Source organism: Saimiri boliviensis, chromosome 20 (assembly GCF_048565385.1).
Source record: "Saimiri boliviensis isolate mSaiBol1 chromosome 20, mSaiBol1.pri, whole genome shotgun sequence".
Taxonomy (NCBI): Eukaryota; Metazoa; Chordata; class Mammalia; order Primates; family Cebidae; genus Saimiri; species Saimiri boliviensis.
The window spans coordinates 30,287,648-30,304,210 of record NC_133468.1 but is presented as its reverse complement, the minus strand read 5'-3'; the positions used below and the strand labels follow the sequence as shown (position 1 = coordinate 30,304,210).

At 47.1% G+C, this 16,563-nt stretch overlaps 1 protein-coding gene across 2 annotated transcripts in view; it reads left to right on the top strand.

The window, feature by feature from the left end:
* KPNA7 (karyopherin subunit alpha 7) overlaps positions 1-16,033 on the top strand; it is a 49,860-nt gene extending 33,827 nt beyond the window's left edge. For both annotated transcript variants that reach the window (XM_003934232.4, XM_074390286.1), the window contains 5 exons: positions 2,112-2,375; positions 4,491-4,724; positions 7,802-7,984; positions 10,866-11,012; positions 15,752-16,033. In XM_003934232.4, the coding sequence (XP_003934281.1) occupies positions 2,112-2,375; positions 4,491-4,724; positions 7,802-7,984; positions 10,866-11,012; positions 15,752-15,838 (915 nt within the window). In that variant the 3' untranslated portion in view covers positions 15,839-16,033. The remainder of the gene's footprint in view (positions 1-2,111; positions 2,376-4,490; positions 4,725-7,801; positions 7,985-10,865; positions 11,013-15,751) is intronic.
* The last annotated feature ends 530 nt before the right edge of the window (positions 16,034-16,563 follow it).

Here is a 16,563-nt window from a genome sequence, read left to right as displayed (position 1 = left end):
GAGGAAAGTGCAGAAAAAAAAAGAAATCGGACCTTTCATTGCAGGGGTTAAGTTGAGGCAAGTTAGAGATACATTACAGCAGAGTCGGGTTGAGAGATGTGCCCCCCTAGGTGACCTATGTGTATGTATCACCCAGCTGGGCAAGGTCAACTGGGGCCAGGGGTCAGAAACCTGTCCTGCCCAGCTCCTTGCTTTGTAAACAAAGTTTTATCAAGCTGGGCATGGTGGAGCACGTCTGTAGTCCCAGCTACTTGGGAAGGCAAGGTGGGAGGATTGCTTGAATGGAGGCTGCAGTGAGCTACGATTGCATTTCTGCACTCTAGCCTGGGTGATGGAGTGAAACCCTGTCTCAAAAAAAAAGTTTTACTGGCACGCAGTCATGCTCATTTATTTACACACTGTTTGAGCTGCAAGGATGGAGTTGAGTTGTTAACACAGAGGCCACAGGCTGAAAATGTTTACGATCTGGCCCTTTATAGAAAGAGCTTGCCAACCCCTGACCTCGAGTGTGAGGAGGGCCTGGGACCCAGTCCTGCGGGCTCTAAGGTTCTAAAGTTGGGCAGAGCCTGTCAGAAAGACTGAGTAGCAACAGCTCATTTGGCTGTAGAAAACCAGGCGTGGTGTCATGGTTGCCTAGAAGATCTCTTTCAAAAGGGGAAGGGCTGACTGCTAATCACAGCTGAGAGGTTCAGTCACTTTAGGACCAAGAAATAGTTGCTGAGTTTGGTGACTTGGAAGGAGATGATTCCCATTCCTAACCCCAAAGAATTAGGGGCAGAAACATGACTAGAATGGCCTGAAGAACAGCTGGAGACCAGGCGCTCATGCCTGTAATCCCAGTACTTTGGGAGGCCGAGGTGGGAGGATTCCTTGAACCCAGGAGTTTGAGACCAGCCTGGGCAACATAGCAAGACATCGTCTCTACAAAAAAGCATGCCTCAAGCATAGCTACTCAGAAGGCTGAGGTAGGATCACTTGGGTCTGGGAGGTGGAGGCTATAGTGAGCTATGATCGTGCCACTGCACTGCAGCCTGGGCAACAGAGTGAGACCCCGTCTCAAAAAAACAAAAAACAAAAAACAAAAAAAACTCAACAATTGGGAATCTGGGAGGTCGTGAATATAGATGCCTCCTTGAGGATGGACACTGAAAGAGGTGGGGTGATGGCTGAAAGCATTGGAAAGGGGAGCAGCTGACAGTCCCAGAATGTTTTTTTTTTAATTGGTGGGAGTGACTTGGGGTCAGAGGTGATTCTGGGCAGAATCTGTAAAGGCAAAAAGTAAAGACCAGGTGTGGTGACTTATGCCTGTAATCTCAGCACTTAGGGAGGCTGAGGTAGGCAAACCAGTTGAGGCCAGGAGTTGAAGTCCAGACTGGGCAACATAGCAAGACCTCCTGTCTCTACAAAACCTAAAACTAATAATCATTAAAGGCCAAAATGGATGGGATTCAGAGGCAGAGTAGGAAGACTTATCCTCAAATAGAAGACTAGAAATATGGAGATGACATGCCAGTGGTGTTCTAGACCAGTAGAAAGACCAAGTAACCCGTGCTTGGGAAAGAACATTTTGAAAGACACAAGGAAGGCTCCACCTAATGTTGGAATGTGAAATATAAAGCTCATCCTGTGTCCCTAATACACATCACTGCCTAGAACACATTTCTATTTGAAGCTCAACGCTCTGATTCAGCTGGGCACACAGCCTGTAATTCCAGCGCTTTGGGAGGCCGAGGTTGAGGCCAGTAGATCACTTGAGGTCCGGAGTTTGAGACCAGCCTGGGCAATATGGCAAAACCCCATCTTTACTAAAAATTTTAAAAATGAGCTGGGCGTGTGTGATGGGTGTCTGTAATTGCAGCTACTCAGGAGGCTGAGGCAGGAGAATCGGTTGAATCTGGTAGGTAGAGGTTGCAGTGAGCCAAGATTGTGCCACCGCACTCCAGCCTGGGCAACAGAACAAGACTGTCCCAATAAATTAATAAATAAATGAACGTGTTAAAAAGTTCTGGTTCATGCTGATCCATGATACTGATTGGAAATGGTAAGAACACACTGCTGCCTGCATTTTCTCTCCTTTACACCGGATGCTGGAGGCAGTCTCTTTGTTATAGATCACATTCCTGCGGAATATCACGTGGACCTTGTCGAACCTGTGCCGAAACAAGAACCCGTATCCTTGTGACACTGCAGTGAAGCAGATACTGCCGGCCCTCCTCCACCTCCTACAGTACCATGACAGCGAGGTTCTCTCTGACGCCTGCTGGGCGCTGTCCTACCTCACCGACAGCTGCAGCAAGCGCATCGGCCAAGTGGTTGACATGGGGGTCCTGCCCAGGCTGGTGGCGCTCTTGAACAGCTCAGAGCTCAACGTCTTGGTAAATGTCATCATGGGCCCTGCAGATTCGTGTCCTTGAATCATAGTCACTTCAACAGGTTCTGGGGCAAGGCTTGTCATCTGCATTTCCCTGGTCTTTGCTATTGTCTCTCTTTTTTTTTTTTTTTTTTTTTGAGATAAAGTCTCTTGTCACCCAGGCTGGAATGCAGTGGTACAACCTCAGCTCACTGGAACCTCCACCTCCTGGATTCAAGCGATTTTTCTGCCTCAACCTCCCCAGTAGCTGGGATCACAGGCGCCCACTACCACCACGCCTGGCTAATTTTTGTATTTTTAGTAGAGACAGGATTGCACCAGGTTGGCAGGATGGTCCTGAACTCCTGACTTCAGGTGATCTGCCCACCCCAGCCTCCCGAAATGCTAGGATGACCGCACGAGCCACTGCGCCCTGCTGCTTTGTCACGTTATTAAACATGTTCCCTACATCATACACTGCTTTGAAAGGTGGGTGCATGATATTGACGATGCCTCTGTGCTGCCTGCTCTTGACTTTCCTAATCTTTTACCTACTTTTGCATACTCTGCAGCCTTAATGATCATCTGTTTTGAGATTAGCATAGGATTTCTCAGATGTCAAGGTTGGTTTGGGGATGGTGCTGGGGGCATGGAGAGCATGAGGGAAGACAAGCTCTTTTTTTGTGGGGGTGGGTGGGGGGGATGGAGTCTTACTCTGTCACCCAGGCCGAAGTGCAGTGGCACGATCTAGACTTCCTGCATCTTCCATCTCCCGGGTTCAAGCGATTTTCCTGCCTCAGCCTCCCGAGTAGCTGGGACTACAGGCATGCACCATCACGCCCAGCTAATTTTTGTATTTTTAGTAGAGATGGGGTTTCACCATGTTGGCCAGGCTGGTCTCGAGCTCCTGACCTCAAGTGATCTTCCCACCTTGGACTGCCAAAGTGGAGAAGCAAATTCTATAAGTTCCTTATCCCTGAGTTCTGTGGTCTATTTGGAGCTGCACTGGTAAGGCCGTGACTGGCCTGAAGTACCACTTATACCTCTCACTTTAGTATCACGTAAGTAGCCTAATAGGCTAGGAACATTCTAGAACTGTTGCTGGACTTCACTGGGGCTGCCACTACAGTGCAGAGAAATCCGAATTATCTCCAATTAAATATTTAACAAGCTTGACACTGCTGCTAAATACCGATTCAGTCATTATTACATGATAAAGGCTATAGTCACCGGGCGCAGTGGCTCATGCCTGTAATCCCAGCACTTTGGGAGGCTGAGGTAGGCGGATCTCTTGAGGTCAGGAGTTCGAGACCAGCCTGGCCAACACGGTGAAACCCTGCCTGTACTAAAAATATAAAAATTAGCTGGGTGTGGTGGTACATGCCTATAATCCCAGCTACTCAGTAGGCTGAGGCAGAATTGCTTGAACTCTAGAGGTAGAGGTTGTAGTGAGCCAAGATCACACCACTGCACTCCAGCCTGGGGGACAGAGCAAGACCCTGACTCAAAAAAAAAAAAAAAAAAAAAAAAAAGGCTATCATAAACTTAGCATTCGATGATAAAATTGAAAGCATATGAAAAGCACAACAGCATTTCTCAATAAAGACATTTCTTGGGTATTTCTATCCCACTTGAGCCAAACAAGTCGGAGACCTGAAAGTTCCTTTAAATCACATGGAGATAGCCATGGGCCAGGCATAGCAGCTGATGATTGTAATGCCAGCACTTTGGGAAGCCAAGGCAGGAAGATCACTTGAGGCCAGCCTGGGCAACATAGCGAGACCCCCGCCTCTACAATAAAATTTAAAAATTAGCTGGGCATGGTGGCACACACCTGTAGTCCCGGATACTTGGGAGGCTGAGGGAAGAGGATCACTTGAGCCCCCAAGCTGCAGTGAGCTATGATCATGGTGCTGCATTCCAGCCTGGGTAACAGTAAGACCTTACCTCTAAAAAAATAATAAAAGGCCATGCATGAGTTGAATAAATAATGATCACAGATACAATTCCTGTGCACAGACTTCCAGACTACCGTCAACATAGCATGGCAATGTTTGGGAGGGAATGGGTTGGTGTGATTGTTGCCTTCTCCTGTGACAGACTTGCAATACAAACAAAACGGCTAGTCTTGTTCTTCCAGACCCCTTCTCTCCGCACTGTGGGGAACATTGTCACGGGCACAGATGAACAGACACAGAGGGCCATCGACACAGGCATACTGAACGTGCTCCCGCAGCTCCTCCAACACAACAAGTCCTCTATCCAGAAGGAGGCAGCCTGGGCCCTGAGCAACGTGGCAGCAGGGCCCTGTCACCACATCCAGCAGCTGCTTGCCTACGATGTCTTGCCTCCTTTGGTGGCTGTGCTAAAACATGTAAGTGGTGCACACAGGGACCATGGCAAAGGATTGCTTTCCAATAGCACTGGGTTGAACTCCTTCAGAAATCCAGACATAGGCAAGCAAATTAATTGAGATCACAGGGAAGCTATGAAACCTGAGATTCCTAGGTCTGCCTGAAAAAAGGAAGGGGGCATTCCATTCTGAAGAACCCATTCAAGATTTAAAAGATGTGGCCGGGCGCGGTGATCAGGCTGGACTCAAACTCCTGACCTCAGGTAATCCGCCCGCCTCAGCCTCTCCAGTGTGGTGAAACCCCATCTCTACTAAAAATACAAAAAATTAGTGGGTGTGGTGGCAGGCGCCTGTAGTCCCGGCTACTTGGGAGGCTGAGGCAGGAGAATTGCTTGAACCTGGGAGGTGGAAGTTGCAGTGAGCTGAGCTCATGCCACTGCACTCCAGCCTGGGCGACAAGAGTGAAACTCCATCTCAAAAAAAAGATTTGAAAGATGGAACAAGCATTGTTCAGTGACAAAGTGACCCCATGGCTCAAACATCCAGAAAACTCTTGAGCTAGTAAATAGTGGCTTATGTCTAAGTGGTGGTGAAAGAATGTGCCGTCTATTCTCTCCCTACCAAAAGAGGGTGGAGTTTTTGTTTTTAGGAGGAAAACCCTATCAGGCTATGGTGATATTATACACTGAAGGGAAGCCAAGTTAAATTGATTAAAGTGGCAATGTCAACAAAATTCTAATCTAAACGTAGAAATACAATAAAGCAGACTGAGCACAGTGGCTTGTGCCTGTAATTCTAACATTTTGTGAGGCTGAGTAGGGTGGATAGTTTGAGCTCAGGAGTTCGAGACCAGCCTGGGCAATGTGGCAAAACTTCATCTTTGCAAATTATATATATATATGTACACACACACACACACACACACACACACACTAAGTAGCCAGGCATGGTGGCATATGCCTGTCGTCCCAGCTACTTGGGAGGCTAAGGTGGATCTATGGAGCCTGGGAGGTCAAGGTTGCAATGAACTAGCATCACACCACTGCACTGCAGCCTGCGTGACAGAGTGAGACCCTTTGTCAAAAAAAAAAAAGGGCCAGGCACAGTGGCTCACAACTGTAATCCCAGCACTTTGGGAAGCTGAGGCAGGTGAACCACCTGAGGTCAGGAGTTCAAGACCAGCCTGGCCAACCTGGTGAAACCCTGTCTCTACTAAAAATACAAAAAATTCGCTGGGCGTGGTGGTGGTGGGCACTTGTAATCCCAGCTACTTGGGAGGCTGAGACAGGAGAATTGCCAGAACCTGGGAGGCAGAGGTGGCAGTGAGCCGACATCGCACCACTGCACTCCAGCCTGGGCAACAAGAGTAAAACTCTATCTCTTAAAAAAAAAAAAAAAAAAAGCTTCATTCTTCTGATTTGCACCCCCCTTTCGCAGGAGCAATGACTATCCTTTGCATTTTTCTTTTTGCCACCTTTAAAGAATTGAGCTGTATTTAAACCATCTGTAGTCAGGAGTGGTTACCTTGGGCTGGAGGTGGGGAGGCAGGTGGAGTCCCACGGGGGTGAGGAGAAGCTACTGGCAGTGTTCCTGTTCTCAGGTTGGGTAGTGGGTTCCCAGGGATGCATCAGGTATAACAGGCTAGGCAAGAAAGGCCAGGTGTGTCACCTAAATTATAGCTTCTTCCAATCTATTCAGTACTAGCTCTCCTGCACTCCCCTGTGAATCTGTACATATTCTAGTGAGAAACGTCTGGTTATGAACCAAAGAGCATTTATATTTCAAGTGGTGTCTTTTGAACTAGAACTTGATTGGAGCCATAAGTTATTTGTTTTGTGTTTTTACACTGAGGTCAGTTTTCCCCAGCCATAAAATGGGAATAATAAAATAGGAATAGAAAAATAGAAGATAACTCTTCCCATATCTCTGGGCCAAGTATACTTTATAAATGCAAAGATGTATTGAGTAATCTTCCTTCCTTCCTTCCCTCCCTCCTCTCTCTCTCTCTCTTTCTTTCTTTTGATATGGAGTCTTGCTGTGTTGCCCAGGTTGGAGTGCAGTGGCACGATCTTAGCTCATTGCAAAATTTGCCTCCCAGGTTCAAGCGATTTTCCTGCCTTAGCCTCCTGAGTAGCTGGGATTACAGGTGCACACCGCCACACCTGGCTAACTTTGTGTTTTTAGTAGAGACAGTGTTTCACCACGTTGCCCAGGCTGGTCTTGAACTCCTGAGTTCAGGCAATCTGCCTGCCTCAGCCTCCCAAAGTGCTGAGATTGCAGGTGTGAGCCACCACACCCAGCCCATTGAGTGATATTTCTAGGCTCTTTCTCTGTCACCTCTGGTCTGGCCTGGTCCCTCAGGCTTTATCTGTGTTCCCAGCCTTTATAGCTTCTTGTCCAAAGCTTTACTAGATCAGAAAGACTAGAAATGCAGACGTAGGTCACTATCATCTAAAACCCCAAGCATAACTCCATCTATGTAGATTACCCGGATTGCTTAATGTCAGTTTCATTTTCTCATAGCCTGATGTGGGCAAATGAGCCTATTTAATCTTAGAGCCTCCCTTTAAGACCCCATCTCATTCTGTCTGCCTGCTTCTTAGCTTTTCAAAGATGCTGTCTTCTGATCAAAAGCTAGAGACAGGGGCTGGGCATGGGGGCTCACGCCTGTAATCCCAGCACTTTGGGAGGCTGAGATGGGAGGATCACTTGAGGTCAGGAGTTTGAGACCAGCCTGGCCAACATGATGAAACCCTGTCTCTACTAAAAGTATAAAAATTAGCCAGGCGTGGTGACAGGTGCCTGTAATCCATTATTCAGGAGGCTGAGGTTGGAGTATCTCTTGAATCTAGAAGGTGGAGGTTGCAGTGAGCCAATATTGCACCACTGCACTCCAGCCTGGGAGACAGAGTGAGCCATGGGGGTGGGGGGTGGGGTGGGGAAGAAAAAGAACTAGAGGCAGGTAGCCAAGGCATTCTATGTAAATGGTACAGGCATTCCTGGCTGTCACCAGGCTCCCTAGAAAGTGAACCAAGTTGGTGTCACTATATTTAGGTTCTTCAGGACCTGTAGAGAATGTAAACGTTCTTGTTCTGCAGGGAGAATTTAAAGTCCAGAAAGAGGCTATCTGGACGGTGGTGAACTTTGTAACGGGGGCCACCATGGATCAGCTGATCCAGCTGATCCATTCTGGAATCCTGGAGCCCCTGGTGAATCTGCTCACCGCTCCAGATGTTGAAATTGTTCTCATCATCCTCGATATCATCTCTTTCATCCTCGAGGTGAGATGTCCTGAACAGGTTGGTTTGTAAATAGCTGTCTCCAATTGGATGAAGACATTTAATTTGGCTTGTAAAACCCAAGTTGCACTTTGTGAAGCCTAGGGAGGTGGATCACCTGAGGTCGGGAGTTTGAGACCAGCTGGGCCAACACAGTGAAACCCGTCTCCACTAAAAATGCAAAAAAGTAGCTGGTAGTGCATGCCTGCATCCCAGCCACTCAGGAGGCTGAGGTGGGAGAATCGCTTGAATCCAGGAGGCAGAGGTTGCAGTGAGCTGAGATCGTGCCACTGCACTCAAGCCAGGATGACAGAGCCAGACTCTGTCTCAAAGCAAAACCCAAGTTGGATTATTTCTGTTCCCCTAATCCCTCCTCCCTCCTCTGTCCATGTGTCCTGTGGAGAAACACAAAAAGAGCCATCTTGAAGGACCACTGTCTTCATTTTCTCAAATCAATGTCTATGTGCCAGGTATTTTTTTCAGATGCTCAGACTGTGACAGTGCAAAGTCCTTGCTGTGATGGACACTATGTATGAGGAGAGAAACAGAGGACAGATGCATCAGGGAGGAAGTTATGGATAAAGTAAATCAGATAAAGGGGCAGTCACTGATAGTTCAGGTTGGGGAGTGGCTGTAGCTATCTTTATTTATTGAGAGAGAGAGAGAGGATCTCTGCTCTGTCGCCCAGGTTGGAGTGCTGTGATCTTAGCTCACTGCAGCCTTGATATCCCGGCTCAAGCAATCCTCCACCACAGTCTCCGGAATCCCTGGCACTACAGCCAGATGCCACCACGCCTGGCCAGTGTTTGTATTTTCAGTAGAGACAGGGTCTCGCTGGCTGTTCTCTAACTCCTGGGCTCAAGTCATCCTCCCACCTCAGCCTCCCAAAGAGCTAGCATTACAGGTGTGAGCCACCATGCCTGGCCAAGAGGATTGGCTTCTCAGGTGGGTCACACAGTGCTGAGAAGTCACTTGTACATGTGGCCCCTCTCCGTTGGGGTGGCTGAGTGTCCTCACGTCGCAGCAGATGCCTTCCTGTGGAGCAAAGGGTCTTAAAACAAGGCAAAGGTCTCAGTGTCCTTTGCGACGTGACCTTGGAGGTCAATTATGTCACTTTTATAACATTTTATTGGTTACACAGGTCACCATGATTCACTGTGAGTGGGGAACTACACAGGTTTTGAGCATCAGGAGTCAGGGATCATCAGGGCAATCTTGGAGGCTAGCTAGATTCATTTGGTTAGGGTCCTTTGCAAAATCACTATTTTTTGAGCTGGAAGTGATGGCTCATGCCTGTAATCCCAGCACTTCGGGAGGCCGAGGCGTGTGGATCACCTGAGGTCAGGACTTCCGAGACAAGCCTGGCCAGCATAGTGAAATCCCATCTCTATAAAACGAAAAAAAAAAAGGAAATTAGCCAGGTGTGGTGGCTCATGCCTGTAATCCCAGCTACTCAGGTGGTTGAGGCATGAGAATGATTTGAACCGGGAGGCGGAGGTGGCAGTAAACTGAGCCAACCTCTGGGCTAAGGTTATCCTCCAACCTCAGCCTTCCAAGTTGCTGGGATTACTGGCTTGTGCTACCACACCCAGCTAATTTATGTATTTTTAGTAGATACGAGGTCTTGCTATGTTGCCCAGGCTGGTCTTAAACTCCTGGGCTCAACTGATCCTCTCACCTTGGTCTACCAAAGTGCTGGGATTACAGGAATGGGCCACTGTGCCCAGCTTAGTTAAGGTCCTTTTATAGGTGACAAAACCATCTGAAAAGCTTCAAAGTGACACCAGGGAGCTCCCTTTCGAGGACCGCTTTAAGCATCTTTTTAATGTAATTGTCTTGAAAAGAACAATTTGAGTCAAGACTAGATTTGAAACTCAACCCAATGGCATCCTGCAACTTGGAGCAAACAACACAGATAAAGAATAGATATTTGGATTAAGTGCAGTGGCTTATGCTTGTAATCATAGCACTTCGGGAGGCAGAGGTGGGCAGATCACCTGAGGACAGGAGCTCAAGACCAGCAGGGCCAACATGGTGAAACCTGCTCTCTACAAAAATATTTTAAAAATTAGCCAGTCATGGTGGCATGTACCTGCAGTCCCAGCTACTTGGGAGGCTGAGGTAGGAGAATCTCTTGAACCTGAGAGGTGGAGAGTGTAGTGAGCAGAGATTACGCCACTGCACTCTAGCCTGGGCAATAGAGCGAGACTGTCTCAAAAAAAAAAAAAAAAAAAAATTGGGCCAAGTGCAGTGGCTTATGCCTGTAATCCAGCACTTTGGGAGGCTGAGGCAGGAGGATCGCTTGAGACCTGGAGTTGGAGACTGATCTAGGTAATGCGGCAAGATGCTATCTCTACACAAAATGTTAACAAAATTATGATAGCTTCTGAGTCTTTCCTGTGTATCTTCTTGTATTTTTTTTGAGACTGAGTCTCATGCCATCATCCAGGCTGGAGTGCAGTGGCACAGTCTCAGTCACTGTAACCGCTGCTTCCCATTTCAGGCATTCTTGTGCCTCAGCCTCTTGAGTAGCTGGGATTACAGGCACTGCACTACGCCCAGCTACTTTTGCATTTTTAGTAGAGATAGAGTTTTACCATGTTGGCCAGGTTGGTCTTGAACTCTTGACCTCAAGTGATCCACCTGCCTTGGCCTCCCAGAGTGCTGGGATTCCAGCCATGAGCCACTGTATTATATATGTCTATATATCATGGATACATGGAATGGAGGAAGATCATGTAATTTTCAACCAATCTGGGAAAAGCAAAACTGCAACCACCCCTTCTGGAATAGTAGCCTTTGGTTTGCTTCCACTGAGGGCAGCTCCCTTGAGGGCTGGCAGAGGTCCTGCTGGGGTCTCATGTGCCCTTGTACTTGGTCACAGGCAGCAGAGAAACTGTCTCAGAAGGAAAACATGTGTCTTCTGATAGAAGAACTGGGTGGAATTGATAGAATTGAAGCTTTGCAACTGCATGAGAACCGTCAGATTAGCCTGTCAGCTTTGAACATCATCGAGAAGCATTTTAGCAAGGTAAGTGACTTAGGAGTGTGAAGGAGTGTCCAGGGCTTCTGGTAGGGCCACCTCTGCAGAGGGTCACCCTGCCAGGGCCCGGGCTGTTGGTCGTGGCAGGTGACTGGGCAGGTAGGCTTCTGTCCTGCCCCATCCTCTGAAGTTAATGTGTTTCCCCTATCCCTACTGTATCGGGTCACTTTCTTGGTGCCTGGAAGTTCTTCTAATGCCTTGGGAGCTTGCCCCACTGCCTCGGGAGCCTGTCCTGCTGCCTCTAGCTTAAAACTTCACTCTACTGGTCTCCTTTTTGGGAGAAGTATGGCAGGGGAGAGGATTTGATGCTAAAGTGACCTTTTATGTTTTTCAGTTTTTATTTTATTTTTATTTTTGAGATAGTCTCACTCTGTCGCCCAGGCTGGAGGACAGTGGCGTGATCTCGGCTCACTGCAACCTCCACCTCCCAGATTCAGTGGATCCTTGAGCCTCAGCCACTCCAGTAGCTGAGATTAGAGGGATGTGCCGCCACACCCAGCTAATCTTTAGCAGAGATGAGTTTTCCCTATGTTAGCCAGGCTGATCTCAAACTCCTGATCTCAAATGATCCACCCACCTCGGCATAATCCCAAAGTGCTGGGATGACGGGCATAAGCCACCATGCCCAGCCCATCTCCACAGCGTTTTTAACTTCTCAAATGGAAACTCCCTACCTATTAACTACAAAGTCCCCAACACACCTTTCCCCCAGCCCTCAGTAACTATCATTTTGCTTTCTGTCTCTATGAACTTGACTATTCTAGGGACATCATGAGTGGAATTGCACAGTATCTGTCCTTTGGTGACTGATAGATTTCCACTCAGCATAGTGTCTTTAAGGTTCATCTATGCCATAGCACGCATCCGGATTTCTTTCCTTTTTAAGGTTGAATAATATTTCATTGAATATATATGCCACATTGTATTTATTCATTCACCTGTGAATGGATAAGTGAGTCTCTTCTACCGTTTGGCTATGGGGAATACACTGCTATGTATTTATTCATTCATTTGTCAAAGGATATGTGAGTTGCTTCTACTATTTGGCTGTGGTGAATACACTGCTATGAACATGGATGTGTTAGCCTATTAGAGTCCCTGCGTGAATTTTTTTTTTTTCAGATGGAGTTTTGCTCTTGTTGCCCAGGCTGGAGTGCAGTAATGCAATCTCGGCTCACCACAATCTCCATCTCCCAGGTTCAAGTGATTCTCCTGCCTCAGCCTCCTGAGTAGCTGGGATTACAGGCATGTGCCACCATGCCCAGCTAATTTTGTATTTTTAGTAGAGAGGGGGTTTCTCCATGTTGGTCAGGCTGGTCTTGAACTGATGACCTCAGGTGATCCACTCATCTTGTCCTCCCAACGTGCTGGGATTACAGGTGTGAGCCACCGTGCCTGGCTGCCTTTTTTTTTTTTCAAGACAGGGTCTTGCTGTGTTGTGCAGGCCGGAAGGCAGTGGCTGCAATGATAGCTCACTGTAGCCTTGACCTCCCTGGGCTCAAGCAATCCTCCCACCTCAGCCTCCCAAGTATCTGGGACTACAGGCATGCATCACCACGCTGGCAGCTAACTTTTCTTTTTTTTTAGAGATGGGGTTTCTCCATGTTGCTCAGATTGGTCTCAAACTCCTGAGCTCAAGCAAGCCACCCCTCTTAGCTTTCCAAAGTGCTGGGACTACAGGCATGTGCCAACACACCTGGCTCTATTCTTTGGAGTATATATCCAGAAGTGGAATTGCTAGGTGATATGGTAATTCCATTATGGATTTGTGAAGAACTATCATGCTCTTTTCCGTAGTAGGAGTACCATTTCACATCCCTACCAAGGATGTACAAGGATTGCAGCTTATCCACACTCTTGCCAACACTTGTTATTTTCTGGGTGTTTTGGTAGTAGCTATCCTCATGGGTATAAAGTAGTATCTCATTGTGGTTTGTTTTTCACTCATATCAGCTACTTTTATATGAGGAAGGCAGCCTCATATTTATTACATGACCAGATAAACGTTTATTACATGATCAGATAAAAGTCAGTTAAGTTGATGTGTACTATGCCTGAGTGAGAGGCAACAAGAAGGTATTGGGGAAGGGAGGAAAAAGGGTGGGGGGCCCTCCCTGTGATGAACTGACAGAACCTTCTCAGATAAGCTGCCAGTATACCCCATGGATGGGGTAGTGCCATGTGAAGGCATGCTAGCTGACCAACAGAAAAGGCAGGGTGACAGGCTGACACTAAGCTGTCAAAGGTGACTTATCAGCAAAATACAGGACTATACAATCAATATGACCTGATCATATTGATTGTATGCTGGTGGATGCTGTGGTTAGCTGGGGCAGTTAATCTTGATTTGGGACCACAGAGGATGCTCTCGGCTGGGAGCAGTGACTCACATCTGTAATCCCAGCACTTGAGGAGGCTGAAGCAGGCTGATCACTTGAGGGTCAGGAGTTTGAGACTAGCCTGGCCAACATGGTGAAACCCTGTCTCTACTAAAAATACAAAATTAGCTTGGCGTGGTGGTGCGTGCCTTTAATCCCAGCTACTCAGGAGGCTGAGGCAGGAGAATCGCTTTAATCTGGTAGGCGGACGTTGCAGTGAGCCAAGATCGCGCCATTGCACTCCAGCCTGGGTGACAGACAGAGCAAAGCTTCATCTCAAAAAAACTAACAAACAAAAAAAACTCAAGTCAGGTGTGGTGGCTCACGCCTGTAATTGCAACACTTTGGGAGACTAGGTGGGTGGATTGCTTGAGCCCAGGAGTTTGAGACCAGCCTGGGCAAGATAGCATGAACCCATCTCTACAAAAAATAAAAAAATTAGCCAGGTGTAATGGCATATGCCTGAAATCCCAGTTACTCGGTAGGCTGAAATGGGAGGACTGCTTGATCCTGGGAGGTGGAGGCTGCAATGAGTTGTGATTGTGCCACTGCATTCTAACCTGGGCAACAGAGCAAGACTGTCTCAAAAAAATAAAAAAAGATGACCTAGAATGGTGATAATGGTAATAAGCATCTTCTAGGTTAAGGGTTCCTATGAAAACCTTGTAAAAAAGAGACTTGGCCAGGCAAGGTGGTTCACGGTTGTAATCCCAGCACTTTGGGAAGCCAAGGCGGTGGATCACCTAAGGTCAGGAGTTTGAGACCAGCCTGGCAAACATGGCAAAACCCCATCTCTACTGAAAATACAAAAATTTGCTGGACATGGTGATGCATGCCTGTAATCCCAGCTACTCAGGAGGCTGAGACAAGAGAATTGCTTGAACCCAGGAGGCAGAGGTTGCAGTGAGCTCAGATCACTCCACTGCACTCCAGCCTTAGGTGACAGAGGAAGGCGCTGTCTCAAAAAAAAAAAAAAAAAAAAAAAAAAAAAGACTCCTCTCTCAAAGGGGGTTGAATCCCAGGGGCTTATCCAAGAACTCCAGGTTAAAGACTTCTCATCTAGAAATGGTAGCTATTCCCATCATTTTCTTACTCATTGTCAGGATGGTGTTCTAGTATATCATAACTGCATTTAAAAAGAAGCTAGTCACAAAAGGACAAATGTGCGATTCCACTTACATGTGGTACCAAAGTTGTCAAATTTGTAGAGACAATGGTGGTTGCCAGGTGCAGGGTGGAGGAGGAAATGAGGAGTGATTTAATACAGTGGTCCCCAGCTTTTAAAATTTATTTATTTTGAGACAGAGTCTCACTCTGTCGCCCAGGCTGGAGTGCAGTGGCACGATCTCGGCCCACTGCAACCTCCACCTCCCAGGTTCAGGCAATTGTCCTGCCTCAGCCTCCTGAGTCACTGGGATTACAGGCATGTGCCACCATGCCCGGCTAATTTTTGTATTTTTAGTAGAGACAGGGTTTTGCCATGTTGGTCAGGCTGGTCTCGAACTCCTGACCTCATGATCTGCCCGACTCGGCCTCCCAAAGTGCTGGGATTACAGGTGTGAGCCACCATGCCTGACCTGATCCCCAGCCTTTTTAACACTAGGGACCAGTTTTTATGAAAGACAAATTTTCCACTGACTTTGGGGTGAGGGAATGGTTTCGGGAAGAGCATTATATTTATTGTGTACTTTATTTCTATGATTACATGGTAATATATAATAAAATAATTACACAACTTATCATAATATAGAATCGGTGGGAGCCCTAAGCTTTTTTCCTGCAACTAGATGGTCCCATCTGGGCGTGATGGGAGACATTAGATCAGGAGGCATTAGATTCTCATAAGGAGCGGGCAACCTACATCTCTCTCAGGCACAGTTCACAATAGGGTTCATACTCCTATGAGAATCTAATGCTGCAGCTGATCTGACAGGAGGCGGAGCTCAGGCGGTCTTGCGAGCCATGGGCAGTGGCTGTAAATACAGAGAAAGCTTTTTTTTGCTGCCCTGCTGCTCACCCCCTGCTGTGTGACCCAGTTCCTAACAGGCCATGGACAGGGGGTTGGGGACCCCCAATTTAATAGATGCTAAGCTTCAGTTGTACAAGATGAAACAGTTCTAGAGGTGGTGGTGGTGGTGGTGGTGGTGGTGGTGGTGGTGGTGGTTGCACAATGTGACTGTGCTTAATTGCTACTGAGGTGAATGTACCTAATTAATTCAATGTGAATGTACTTGATGACTTAGACATGGTGAAGAGGATGGATTTTGTTACAAGGTGCATTTTGTCAAATGTGCAGTGATGATGTGCTGAGAATCCTGGAGGTATAACAGTGTTTGTTCTCTCCTGAAGGAAGAAGATGAGAGCCTAATGTTACTGAGCCAAGTCGTAGACCAAGATTGTGAATTTATGAATTGTGACTGCTTAGCAAAAAAATAGCCAAGCTCCATTACTCCTAACCCAACAACCCAATGCCAGTGGATCCCTCTTTAAGAAGCAGCAGCCCTATATCTTAGTGTAACCCAAATGTAAAGCTTCTAAACTTAATATTAATAAAATGTTCAGCATGTACACCTTTCTCTATCTGAACTTCAGATAAACCACTTGCATCTTAAAGCCATGTAGAATTCATCTCCTAAGAATATTTGTTTAGGCTGGGCATAGCAGCTCATGCCTGTAATCTCAGCGCTTTGGGAGGCCAAGGCAGGTGGATCATTTGAGGTCAGGAGTTCAAGACCATCCTGGCCAACATAGTGAAACCCCATCTCTACTAACATGGTGAAATCCTGTCTCTACTAAAAATACAAAAAATTAGCTGGGGGTGGTGGTGTGTACCCATAATCCCAGCTACTCGGGAGGCTGAGGCAGGAGAATCGCTTGAACCCGGGAGGCAGAGGTTGCAGTGAACTAAGATCATGCCATTGCACTCCAGCCTGGGCAACAAGAGTGAAACTGTCTCAAAAAATTAAAAATAAACATTTGCTTAGTAATTGGCTTTTAAAAGGTCTTAAAGCAAAAACTTCAAGTCGGTAGAATGGTCTTATAACTATCTGGACAGACTTTGTTTTCTTTTTTTCTTTTCTGAGATGGAGTTTCACTTTTGTCACCCAGGCTGGAGTGCAGTGGTACAATCTCAGCTCACTGCAACCTTCGTCTCCCAGGTT